Below are 13,132 nucleotides of genomic sequence, written 5' to 3'. Positions count from 1 at the left end.
GGGCAATGTTAGTCTGTGTGCAGTGTTGAGTCTATGGGCAGTGTTGAGTCTATGTGCAGTGTTGAGTCTATGTGCAGTGTTGAGTCTGTGTGCAGTGTTGAGTCTATGGACAGTGTTGAGTCTATGGACAGTGTTGAGTCTATGGGCAATGTTAGTCTGTGTGCAGTGTTGAGTCTATGGGCAGTGTTGAGTCTACGTGCAGTGTTGAGTCTATGGGCAATGTTAGTCTACGTGCAGTGTTGAGTCTATGGGCAATGTTAGTCTGTGTGCAGTGTTGAGTCTATGGACAGTGTTGAGTCTATGGACAGTGTTGAGTCTATGGGCAATGTTAGTCTGTGTGCAGTGTTGAGTCTATGGGCAGTGTTGAGTCTATGTGCAGTGTTGAGTCTATGGACAGTGTTGAGTCTATGGACAGTGTTGAGTCTATGGGCAGTTTTGAGTCTATGGACAGTGTTGAGTCTATGGGCAGTGTTGAGTCTATGGACAGTGTTGAGTCTATGGACAGTGTTGAGTCTATGTGCAGTGTTGAGTCTATGTGCAGTGTTGAGTCTATGGACAGTGTTGAGTCTATGGGCAGTGTTGAGTCTATGTGCAGTGTTGAGTCTATGTGCAGTGTTGAGTCTATGGACAGTGTTGAGTCTATGGACAGTGTTGAGTCTATGGGCAGTTTTGAGTCTATGGACAGTGTTGAGTCTATGGGCAGTGTTGAGTCTATGGTTCAGACAACCATTGACGGTTGTCTGAACCGGTCCTGTTTCTCCCCGAGGTCGACTTAGCCTCAAATGAGTACCTGGTGTGATGTGTAAACATCGGCACTGGGAAAACAAAGGCGGCCGTGCGTGGTGCTGGCCACCCACCCACCCCCTCGTGTGCCCTGACGGCTTTCACAGGAGCTCGCTAACAGCACTTGCCCCGACAGTCTGTTAAGGCTACACGGGGGGGGATCTTTGTTTGTACGGATGTTGAACTTTCTTCGCACCGTGCGTAGGCAACCGCGCTAATCGTAGGGGGCGGGCGGCTCAGAAAATCACGACGGCAAAAACCAACACGAGCCCGGCCGCGAGCCGACGTCCCGCCGCGTTTGCCCACCAGGTTCCTGGTGCCCTCCGGCGCCGACAGGTGGCACTGGATGTAGGAGTTGAAGATCTGGATGGCCGGCTGCGTGAAGAAACCCTTGGGGAAGTGGCGGTGGTCCTGCACCAGGTTCAGCCACGACTCCAGCAGGCGGTCGTACGCCTCCGTGTACACGCGGTCGTCCTTGTCCAGCTGCGGCACGCACAGGTACGCACGCACGGGTACGCACGCACGGGTACGCAGGCACAGGTACGCACAGGCACGCACGCACAGGCATGCACGCACAGGTACGCACAGGTACGCACGCGCAGGTACGCACGCACAGGTACGCAGGCACATGTACGCACAGGTACGCACGCACGCACAGGTACGCACGCACGCACAGGTACGCAACGCCCGGGTACGCACGCGCGGGTACGCACGCGCGGGTACGCACGCACGCACAGGTACGCACGCACGGCATGGGGGGACGGGGGGAGAGAAAGAGAGAGGGAGGGAGAGAGCGAAAACATTCACATGCTTGTCTTCCCGTGACGTCTAAAGAGCTAAAATAAAACGTTTCTACGGGCATCGTCAGTCTACGGGCAACATAAGACTGAAGGCAATGTCAGTCCAGGGGCAACATTAGTCTACGGGCATCGTCAGTCTACGGGCATCAGTCTATGGGCAACATAAGACTGAGGGCAACTTCAGTCTACGGGCAACACTAGTCTATGGGCAACAGTCTATGGGCATTGTCTGTCTACGGGCAACGTAAGACTGAGGGCAACGCTGTTCTAAAAACACGAAATCCGACGAGCTGTGGAAGCTCTTTAAAGTCCCCCTGCCTCCCTGGATTGTCCTTAGATACACGCGCGTCTGTCGGCATTTGTTGTCATCATAGCGACGAGTCGCGAGCGACAGTTTTGAAAGCGTGCGAGGACTCACGGCCTCCTCCAGAGCGGCGGAGCGTCCGAAGGAGCCGGTGACGAGCGTGAGGCAGCTGATGAAGGAGGAGAAGGTGGCGGAGGGCAGCGCGGTGAGCGCCGAGCGGGGGAAGGCGCTCATCAGGTTGTAGACGACGTTGGAGATGCCGATCGCTTCGTGGTCCTCCAGCTCCACCCTGCGGCGCGCACAAAGACAAAGGTCCCCCACCCCGTCGAGCGTTGACAGACTGTCGGGGCAAAGTGCCGTTGGCAAGCGGCGGCGCCTGCCAAGGGCGGCAGACGAGCGAGTCTTCACCGCGGGGTCGCCGATGCTTCCGCTCGTCCCGCCGGCGGCGCAGGCAAAACGCCGCCGCCCCAAGCCAATCTCCGCGGCCATCGTCGCTCGCGATGATACACGCCGCCAGCGTAGCTGAAATTGGATGAACGGCGAATGCGCCGACGTCACAGCGGCGGCGCTACGCTCACGTGCGTCCAACTCCTTTCGCACGGCACGTAGCCGACCGCGCTAAACGGAGGCGCGGGGGGCGGGTGGGGGACACACAACAAACTTAAACATGTAACAAAGCAGCTCTGAAGAAATGGAAGTTTCGTCAGTCCGTGCCGACGCGGTGGGCGCCAGCGACGCCGAACCCACCCGTCGATGATGGACAGCAGGCCCTCGATGTAGTGCGTCAGGTACTCCTGCTGGGAGTCCGCCTCGGGCAGCACGGGCCCGTGCAGCGAGGCGAGCTGCGCCAGGCACTGCAGGGAGTCCTGCGCCATGTCCGAGTCCTCCCGCACCTTCACGTGCACCTGCGCGGACGCACAGACAGATGGTCCCCGCGCATCAGCCCGACGCAGCGTCGGCAGCGGCCGCCGGGGAGCAGTGGCGCAGCTGTTATCGCGCCGTGATACGAAACCAGGCGAGGCCGGGTTCGTATTCCCGCTCGTGGCCAACTTCGGTGACGATTGTCCGAACCGGTAATGGGCCTCCCCTAGGTCGACTCGGCCTCAAATGAGAAACTGGTGTGGTGTGTAAAACATCGCCACTGGGGAGGCAAAGGCGGTCGGGCGTGGTGCTGGCCACCCACCCCCTCGTGTGCCGTTCTGGCCTTCACAGGTGCTTGCTAACATCACTTGCCCCAAAAGTCGGCTGAGGCTATACGGGGGTTCTTTGTCTTTGGTGTATGTGTAGGGGTTAGTGCGCTGCGCTACGACGGCCGCATCGAGAGAGAGATCAGGCGATGAGAGATAAAGTGGTAAGATAATGTTCATGGATTGAATAGTTTACGTAGTTTAAGGTCATTCATTAAAAAGATATCACCGCAAAATTTCATATTCACAGGAATCACCGAAAAGCATCCCTCGAATCCTCACGGACCCATCACTCACCTCACGATCCCATCACTCACCTCACCATCACTCACCTCACCGCCCCATCACTCACCTCACCGACCCATCACTCACCTCACCGCCCCCATCACTCACCTCACCGCCCCCATCACTCACCTCACCGACTCCATCACTCACCTCACCGACCCCATCACTCACCTCACCGCCCCCATCACTCACCTCACCGACCATCACTCACCTCACCGACCCATCACTCACCTCACCGCCCCATCACTCACCTTACCGCCCCATCACTCACCTCACCGCCCCATCACTCACCTCACCGACCCCATCACTCACCTCACCGACCCCATCACTCACCTCACCGACCCCATCACTCATCTCACCGACCCCATCACTCACCTCACCGACCCCATCACTCACCTCACCGACCCATCACTCACCTCACCGACCCATCACTCACCTCACCGACCCATCACTCACCTCACCGCCCCATCACTCACCTCACCGCCCCCATCACTCACCTCACCGCCCCATCACTCACCTCACCCACCCCATCACTCACCTCACCATCACTCACCTCACCGACCCCATCACTTACCTCACCGCCCCCATCACTCACCTCACCCACCCCATCACTCACCTCACCACCCCCATCACTCACCTCACCGACCCCATCACTCACCTCACCATCACTCACCTCACCGACCCATCACTCACCTCACCGAACCCATCACTCACCTCACCATCACTCACCTCACCGCCCCATCACTCACCTCACCCACCCCATCACTCACCTCACCATCACTCACCTCACCGCCCCCATCACTCACCTCACCCACCCCATCACTCACCTCACCATCACTCACCTCACCGCCCCCATCACTCACCTCACCCACCCCATCACTCACCTCACCGCCCCCATCACTCACCCCACCATCACTCACCTCACCGCCCCCATCACTCACCTCACCGCCCCCATCACTCACCTCACCGACCCCATCACTCACCTCACCGACCCCATCACTCACCTCACCGACCCCATCACTCACCTTACCGCCCCATCACTCACCTCACCGCCCCATCACTCACCTCACCGACCCCATCACTCACCTCACCGACCCCATCACTCACCTCACCGACCCCATCACTCATCTCACCGACCCCATCACTCACCTCACCGACCCCATCACTCACCTCACCGACCCATCACTCACCTCACCGACCCATCACTCACCTCACCGACCCATCACTCACCTCACCGCCCCATCACTCACCTCACCGCCCCCATCACTCACCTCATCGCCCCATCACTCACCTCACCCACCCCATCACTCACCTCACCATCACTCACCTCACCGACCCCATCACTTACCTCACCGCCCCCATCACTCACCTCACCCACCCCATCACTCACCTCACCACCCCCATCACTCACCTCACCGACCCCATCACTCACCTCACCATCACTCACCTCACCGACCCATCACTCACCTCACCGAACCCATCACTCACCTCACCATCACTCACCTCACCGCCCCATCACTCACCTCACCCACCCCATCACTCACCTCACCATCACTCACCTCACCGCCCCCATCACTCACCTCACCCACCCCATCACTCACCTCACCATCACTCACCTCACCGCCCCCATCACTCACCTCACCCACCCCATCACTCACCTCACCGCCCCCATCACTCACCCCACCATCACTCACCTCACCGCCCCCATCACTCACCTCACCGCCCCCATCACTCACCTCACCGACCCCATCACTCACCTCACCGACCCCATCACTCACCTCACCGACCCCATCACTCACCTCACCGACCCATCACTCACCTCACCGACCCCATCACTCACCTCACGGACCCATCACTCACCTCACCGACCCCATCACTCACCTCACTGCCCCATCACTCACCGCCCCATCACTCACCTCACCGCCCCATCACTCACCTCACCGCCCCATCACTCACCTCACCGACCCATCACTCACCTCACGGACTCCATCACTCACCTCACGGACTCCATCACTCACCTCACGGACTCCATCACTCACCTCACCGACCCATCACTCACCTCACGGACTCCATCACTCACCTCACGGACTCCATCACTCACCTCTCCGACCCATCACTCACCTCCCCGACCCATCACTCACCTCACCGACCCATCACTCACCTCACCGACCCATCACTCACCTCACCGACCCCATCACTCACATCTCACATCTTCACAGTTTTACCTTTCGTCAGCGTGGACAAGAGACGGCGAGGACAAGGACAGATTAAACTAATAACAATCCCCGGCTCGTCGAGACACGGGAACGGTGAGGAAGGGGAGAGTGGGAGCCTCTCGCGCGAAGCCAGGAGCGATGCGCACGCAAGGAACAGATCGCGCGAACTGCCGGGGCAGGTGCCATCAGCGCTATGTTTAAAAGTGTGTCCGTGCGTGTGTCCGTGCGTGTGTGTCCGTGCGTGTGTGTCCGTGCGTGTGTCCCTGCGTGTCCCTGCGTGTGTCCCTGCGTGTATATTCACGCGCGCGAACACGCCCCCCCCCCACCACCAGCCGCCACCCTTCCCCATCGCGCCGCGTGTCACATGCCACCAGTCAGGCCACAGCTGCCGACTGCAGACATTTTGCACCGACAAACGAGGTGGGGGGGGGGTGAGGGAGGCACAATCTGTCGGAAAACTCTGCGAGAGGGCGGCGGGAGAGTTCAAAGTGCGGCCGCCTGTCACTCGCTCACGAGCACTCGCGCTCACTCGCCCACTAGCTTGCTCGCCCGCTCTGTCGCCCGCCCTGTCGCCCGCTCGCCCTCTCTTCCGCTCGCTCTCTCGTCCTGTCGCCCGCCTGCTCTCTCGCTCACTCGCTCTCTCGTCTGCTCGCTCTCTCGCCCTGTCGCTCACTCACTCTCTCGCCCTGTCGCTCGCCCGCTCCCTCTGTCCTCACCAGCTCGCTCTCTCGCTCTCCTCGCTCACTCAGACTGCTGGGGCTGTACAGGCGACTGGGGACAAGTGGCTTTGCACGTTGTGCTTTGCAAGAGCGAGTGACCTGGGTCATCAAAACAAACACACACACACTCGCACTCAAACACGCACGCACTCAAACACACATGCACTCTCACTCATACACACACTCTTTCACTCACTCACGCACACACACACTCTCTCTCACACACTCACTTTCACTCACACACTCACTTTCACTCACACACTCACTTTCACTCACACACTCACTTTCACTCACACACTCACTTTCACTCATACACTCACTCTTTCACTCACTCACACACACGCACTCACACACATGCACTCTCACTCACACACACACTCTTTCACTCACGCACACACGCACTCACACACACACGCACTCAAACTCAAACACACATGCACTCTCTCTCACACACACTCACTCTTTCACTCACTCACACAAATGCACTCACGCACACACGCACTCACACACACACACACACACTCACTCTCACACACACACACTCTCACTCACACATGCACTCTCACTCACACACACAGATGGACTAAGATCCCGATGTGGCTTTAACGGGCTTTTGGGGCAAGTGCTGTTAGCGAGTACCACCTATGAAGGCCAGCACCACTCACGAAAACCTTTGACAAATACACACAGAGATAAATACACAAACGTACGCACGCACGCACACACATACGCACGCACACGTGCGCGCACGCACACACACACATGCACACACACACGCACGGACACGCGCGCACCCACGTGCGCACACGCACTCACGCACACACACACACACAGGCAATTTCCGTGTGTCGCAACACACCCGGGCCGAGCGGCGCGACCCCGGGGTTCAAAGCCGCGGGCCGTAGCCACTTGCCGTCATTCCTGGGACGCCGCTGGCACGCCTTCAATCGCGGGGGGCACGTGGCACGTGGCTCGTGGCACGTGGCACGAGTGGCCGAGTGCGCCGCGCGCGAGCGTGGGGGTGGCGTGGGGGTGGCGTGCGCGTGCGGGGTATTTGGGGGAGCGTGGGGGTGGCGTGCGCGTGCGGGGTGTTGGGTGCACGACCGCGGCGGCCGTGGAGTTATGATTGCAAACCACTCCCCTCCCTCCCCCCCCACGGAGTCATTCGATGGAATTCCACTCAGCGACAAAGACAACAAAGACTGAGATTCCAAACCACCCCACACCACCCCCCGCGTGCCAGCCTAGGTGCACTTTGGGGTCACACACACTCACTCGGTAACACAATCGCTAACATCACTCACTCGCGAACACACACACACACACGGACACAAATATTCCCCATCTATCCTTGACAGTGCTGTTAGCGAGCAGCGCCTATCAAGGCCGGCACGGCACACGAGGGGATGGTTGGCCAGCACCACGCCTGGCCGCCTTTGTCTCCCCAGTACAGACACCGCAACAGGTACTCATTTCAGACTAAGTCGACCTAAGGGAGGCCCAGGACCGCTTTGGATAATCACACCGACTATTACCCGCGGCCGGGAATCAAACTGGGTCGTCGTCGCCCCGTTAGCGCAGAGCGCTAACCACCGAGCCACCACTCGTGCCGCGTCTGTGTGCGTGCGTCTGTGTACGTGCGTCTGCGTGCGGCTGCGTGCGTGCGTCTGTGTGTGCGCGTCTCCCGCCATAATATACTTGCGTCTGTGTGCGTGTGTCAAAATACACGCGCGCAGACACGCGCGCCGATTCACTCACTCAGCAAGCCTCTCACACCAACACACAAACACAGCGGCGGAGTGGCCGTCCCACGGCACCGCCACCCCCGGCGCACCACAGGGTCAGACCCCAGCACGGACCCCCCCCAGCCATCGCGGCCACAGGTAACCTACCCCCCCCACCACTCTCCCTCTCGCTCTCCTCTGTCTCCTGCTCTGCTGGCCCCTCTCCCCCTCCTCCTCCCGCACTCTCCCACTACCCCCCCTGCTCTCCCCTCTGCCTCTCTCCCACCTTCCAGGTCTCTCCCACCCTGCCACTATCTCCCGCTCTGCCTCACCATCTCCCCTCTCTCCAACTCCCCCCCCCACCGTCTCCCCTGCTCTTCCTCCATCTCTCTCGCTCCCTCCCACTCTCTGCCACTCGCTCTCTCTCCTCTATCTCCCACCCTCCTGGCCTCTCCCCCCTCTCTCCCACGCTCTCACCTCTCTCCCGCCCTCCTAGTCTCTCCCACTCTCCCGCTATCTCCCCCCTCTTTCTGTCCCACTATCTCCCCCCCCCTCCCCAGCTCTTTCTCCCTATCTGCCCCTCGAATACCGGTGACACTGCGTGCGGTTTTTCTTCAGTTATGGGGAGGAGCAGGAGGAGGAGGAAACCGAAGAACCCGGCTGGAAACCCATGCAGAGAGAAAGGGAAAAACAGGCTGTTGGGGCAAGTGCTGTTAGCGAATAGCATCGGTGAAGACCGGCACTGTGGCACACGAGGGGGTGGGTGGGCAGCAACACCACGTCCAGACACCTCGCTCTCCACAATGGCGATGTTTGCACATCGCACCGGGGACTCATTTGAGGCTCAAGTCGACTTAAGGGTGGCCTGGGACAAGTTCAGATTCCTGTCACTGGTGGCGGTCGACAGGTTCGAAGCGCAACGCGCTAAACGCTGTACCACCCCGACACCACCACCACCACCTCACCGACACCACCACAACCCACGCCGACACCACCACCACCACCAAATAACTCTGCGCCACCAGCAATCACACCAGCCACCACCACCACTCCCGCCACCACCACCATTCCAGCCACCACCACCAATCACCCCAGCCACCACCATCATCCCCGCCAACACCCTCACCACCACCACCACCAATCACCACCGCCACCACCACCATCACCCCCACCATCACCCCCACCACCACCAATCACCCCCGCCACCACCACCATCCCCCCCGCCACCACCACCATCACCCCCACCACCACCCCCGCCACCACCATCATCACCCCCACCACCACCCCCGCCACCACCACCACCCAAGCCACCACCACCACCACCACCCCCCCAGCCACCACCATCACCCCTGCCACCACCACCACCATCACCCCCGCCACCACCACCCCCGCCACCACCCAAGCCACCACCATCACCCCCGCCACCACCACCACCATCCCCGCCACCACCACCATCACCCCCACCACCACCCCCGCCACCACCACCAGCTCCACCGGCTCGCCCCCCCGCCCCCTCTCCACCGCCATGTCCGCTGATCCCTTAACAACGCGCCGACTTAGCGGCCTAAGCCGCGTTTCCCGGCGCGGGGGGCGGAATGAGCGCCCCCTGAGACGGAGTCGGCACCGGAGGCCCTCGATGCGAAACCAGACACCGGCCGAGACATTCTGACCAGCGCCGCCTGCGTCTGTCTGTGTGCGTGTGTTCGTCTGTGTGTCCGTGTCTGTGTGCGTGTCCGTGTCTGTGTGTGCCGTGTCTGTGTGCGCGCGTGTCTGTGTTCGTCTGTGTCTGTGTCCGTCTGTGTGTGCCGTGTCTGTGTGCGTGTTCGTCTGTGTCCGTCTGTGTGTGCCGTGTCTGTGTGTCCGTGTCTGTGTGTCCGTGTCTGTGTGAGCCGTGTCTGTGTGCGTGTTCGTCTGTGTGTGTGTTCGTCTGTGTGTGCCGTGTCTGTGTGTGCCGTGTGGCGTGTCTGTGTGCGTGTTCGTCTGTGTGTGTGTTCGTCTGTGTGCGCCGTGTCTGTGTGCGTGTTCATCTGTGTGTGTGTTCGTCTGTGTGTGCCGTGTCTGTGTGTGCCGTGTCTGTGTGCGTGTTCGTCTGTGTGTGTGTTCGTCTGTGTGTGGCGTGTCTGCGTGAGCCGTGTCTGCGTGAGCCGTGTCTGCGTGTGCCGTGTCTGTGTGTGCCGTGTCTGCGTGTGCCGTGTCTGCGTGTGCCGTGTCTGTGTTCGTTTGTGTGTGCCGTGTCTGCGTGTGCCGTGTCTGCGTGTGCCGTGTCTGCGTGTGCCGTGTCTGCGTGTGCCGTGTCTGCGTGTGCCGTGTCTGCGTGTGCCGTGTCTGCGCGAGCCGTGTCTGCGCGAGCCGTGTCTGCGCGAGCCGTGTCTGCGCGTGCCGTGTCTGCGCGTGCCGTGTCTGCGTGTGCCGTGTCTGCGTGTGCCGTGTCTGCGTGTGCCGTGTCTGCGTGTGCCGTGTCTGCGCGAGCCGTGTCTGCGCGAGCCGTGTCTGTGCGAGCCGTGTCTGTGTGAGCCGTGTCTGTGTTTGTGTGTTCGTCTGTGTGTGTGCCGTGTCTGTGTGCGCCGTGTCTGTGTTCGTCTGTGTGTGTGCCGTGTCTGTGTTCGTCTGCGTGTGCCGTGTCTGTGTGCGTGCGTCTGTGTGTGTGCCGTGTCTGTGTGCGCCGTGTCTGTGTTCGTCTGTGTGTGCCGTGTCTGTGTGTGTGCCGTGTCTGTGTTCGTCTGTGTGTGCCGTGTCTGTGTGCGTGCGTCTGTGTGTGTGCCGTGTCTGCGTGTGCCGTGTTCGTCTGTGTGTGCCGCGTCTGTGTGCGTGCGTCCATGTGTGTGCGCTTCTGTGTGCGCACGTCTGAGTGAGCGTCTGCGTGCGGTGTCTGTGTGCATGCGTCAGTGTGCATGCATCTGTGTGCATGCGTCTGTGTGCGTGCGTCTGTGTGTGTGTGTGTGCGTGCGTGTCTGTGTGTGTGCGTGTCTGTGTGTGTGCGTGCCTGTGTGTGTGCGTCTTCTGTATCTGCGTGCGCGTCTGTGCGTCGTCTGTCTGTGCGTCTGTGTGTGTGGTGTCTGTGTGTGTGTGCGTGTCGGTGTGCATGCGTCAGTGTGCATGCGTCTGTGTGCGTGCGTGTCTGTGTATGCGTGTCTGTGTGTGCGTGTCTGTGTGTGTGTGTGCGTGCGGTGTCAGTGTGTGGTGTCTATGTGTGTGTGCGTCTGTGTGCGCACGTCTGCATGTGGTGTCAGTGTGTGTGTGTCTGCATGAGGGCTTTCGTGTTCGTGCGTGTGCATGTGTCAGTGTGCATGTGTCAGTGTGCGTGCGTCTGTGTGCGTGCGTCTGTGTGGGTGCGTCTGTGTGCGTGCGTGTCTGTGTGCCTGCGTGTCTGTGTGCGTGCGTGTCTGTGTGCGTGCGTGTCTGTGTGCGTGCGTGTCTGTGTGTGTGTGCGTGCGTGTCTGTGTGTGCGTGTCTGTGTGTGTGCGTCTTCTGTATCTGCGTGCGCGTCTGTGTGTCGTCTGTGTGCGCGTCTGTGTGTGCGGGTGTCCGTGTGTGCAGTGTCCGTGTGTGCGGTATCCGTGTGTCCGTGTGTGCGGTGTCAGTGCGGGTATCACATCGGCCTCTGCGGAGGAGACTCGTGAAGGACGCCACTGGGCAAGTCGGGAGGCAGCCGCCCTCCAGCAACAAGGGAGGGCACAGGAGCGGTGGCGACAGACCCGGCCACTCGAGTTCGATTCCCGCTCACCACCAGTAACAGTGGCAGATATATTAGCAGATTCTGGGCTACCCCTAGGTTGACTAGGGGTAGCCCATACTCATCACAACTGGTGACAGTGAGCGTCAGTGTGAGTGAGTGAATAAAAATGTGAGTGAGAGAGTGTGAGTGAAAGTGTGAGTGAGTGAGAGTGTGAGAGTGTAGTGAGAGTGTGAGTGGCCGAGTGAGTGAGAGTGAGGGTGTGAGTGAGTGACAGTGTGATTGAGTGTGAGAGTGAGTGTGAGAGTGTGAGTGAGTGTGTGAGTGTGAGAGTGTGAGTGAGTGTGAGTGAGTGAGTGTGAGAATGAGTGAGTGAATGAGTGAGTGAGTGTGTGAGAGAGTGAGTGAGTGAGTGTGTGAGTGAGTGAGTGAGTGTGTGTGTGTGTGAGTGAGTGTGAGTGAGTGAGTGAATGAGTGAGTGTGTGAGTGAGTGTGAGTGTGTGAGTAAGAGTGTGAGTGAGTGAATGAGTGTGTGAGTGTGTGTGTGAGTGAGTGAGTGTGAGTGAGAGTGTGAGTGAGTAAGCGTGAGTGTGTGAGTGAATGAGTGAGTGAGTGTGTGAGAGCGTGAGTGAGTGAGTGTGTGAGTGAGAGAGTGAGTGAGTGTGAGTGAGTGAGTGTGTGTGTGAGTGTGTGAGTGTGAGTGAGTGAGTGAATGAGTGAGTGTGTGAGTGAGTGTGAGTGTGTGAGTAAGAGTGTGAGTGAGTGAATGAGTGTGTGAGTGTGTGTGTGAGTGAGTGTGAGTGAGAGTGTGAGTGAGTAAGCGTGAGTGTGTGAGTGAATGAGTGAGTGAGTGTGTGTGTGAGTGAGTGTGTGAGTAAGAGTGTGAGTGAGAGTATGCGTGAGTGAATGAGTGAGTGAGTGAATGAGTGAGTGTGTGATTGAGTGAGTGAGAGTATGAGAGAGAGAGTGAGTGAGTGAGTGAATGAGTAAGAGTGTGAGTGTGTGAGTGAGTGTGAGTGAGAGTGTGAGTGAGTAAGCGTGAGTGTGTGAGTGAATGAGTGAGTGAGTGACCGCGTGAGTCACGAACCTGGAAGAAGAGCTCCAGCACGCGAGCGTTGAGCAGCGAGTCTCTCCAGCTCGCCGTCGGCTTGAGCATCACGTTCTGTGACGCCTCCAACAGCGCCATGTAGTGCCGGCCCAGTGCTGACGCGGCAGTCAAGGGAACTCCACCACAAGGGGGTACACCAAGGGGGTACACCAAGGGGGTACACCGAGGGGGTACACCAAGGGGGTACACCAAGGGGGTACACCAAGGGGGTACACCGAGAAGGTATACCAAGGGGGTACACCAAGGGGGTTACCAAGGGGGTCCCCCCCCCCTCTCCCTATGAGGGGTCTATAGGGCGGTCGTTCTCAACCTCGAGTTGGCTACTTGTCTATC

The 13,132-nt window shown here is 59.4% G+C and overlaps 1 protein-coding gene across 1 annotated transcript in view; it reads right to left on the bottom strand.

Annotated features, from left to right (window-relative positions):
- XPO4 (exportin 4) overlaps positions 1-13,132 on the bottom strand; it is a 76,765-nt gene that overhangs the window by 29,400 nt on the left and 34,233 nt on the right. The window contains exons 7-10 of the mRNA XM_078880309.1: positions 12,779-12,892; positions 2,635-2,792; positions 2,002-2,176; positions 1,090-1,266 (exon numbers count right to left, since the gene is read on the bottom strand). Of these exons, the coding sequence (XP_078736435.1) occupies positions 1,090-1,266; positions 2,002-2,176; positions 2,635-2,792; positions 12,779-12,892 (624 nt within the window). The remainder of the gene's footprint in view (positions 1-1,089; positions 1,267-2,001; positions 2,177-2,634; positions 2,793-12,778; positions 12,893-13,132) is intronic.

The sequence above is a fragment of the Lampetra fluviatilis genome, chromosome 57 (genome assembly GCF_964198595.1).
Source record: "Lampetra fluviatilis chromosome 57, kcLamFluv1.1, whole genome shotgun sequence".
NCBI lineage: Eukaryota > Metazoa > Chordata > Hyperoartia > Petromyzontiformes > Petromyzontidae > Lampetra > Lampetra fluviatilis.
The sequence above is the reverse complement of the archived record's forward strand: the minus strand, read 5'-3'. Positions and strand labels throughout refer to the sequence as shown.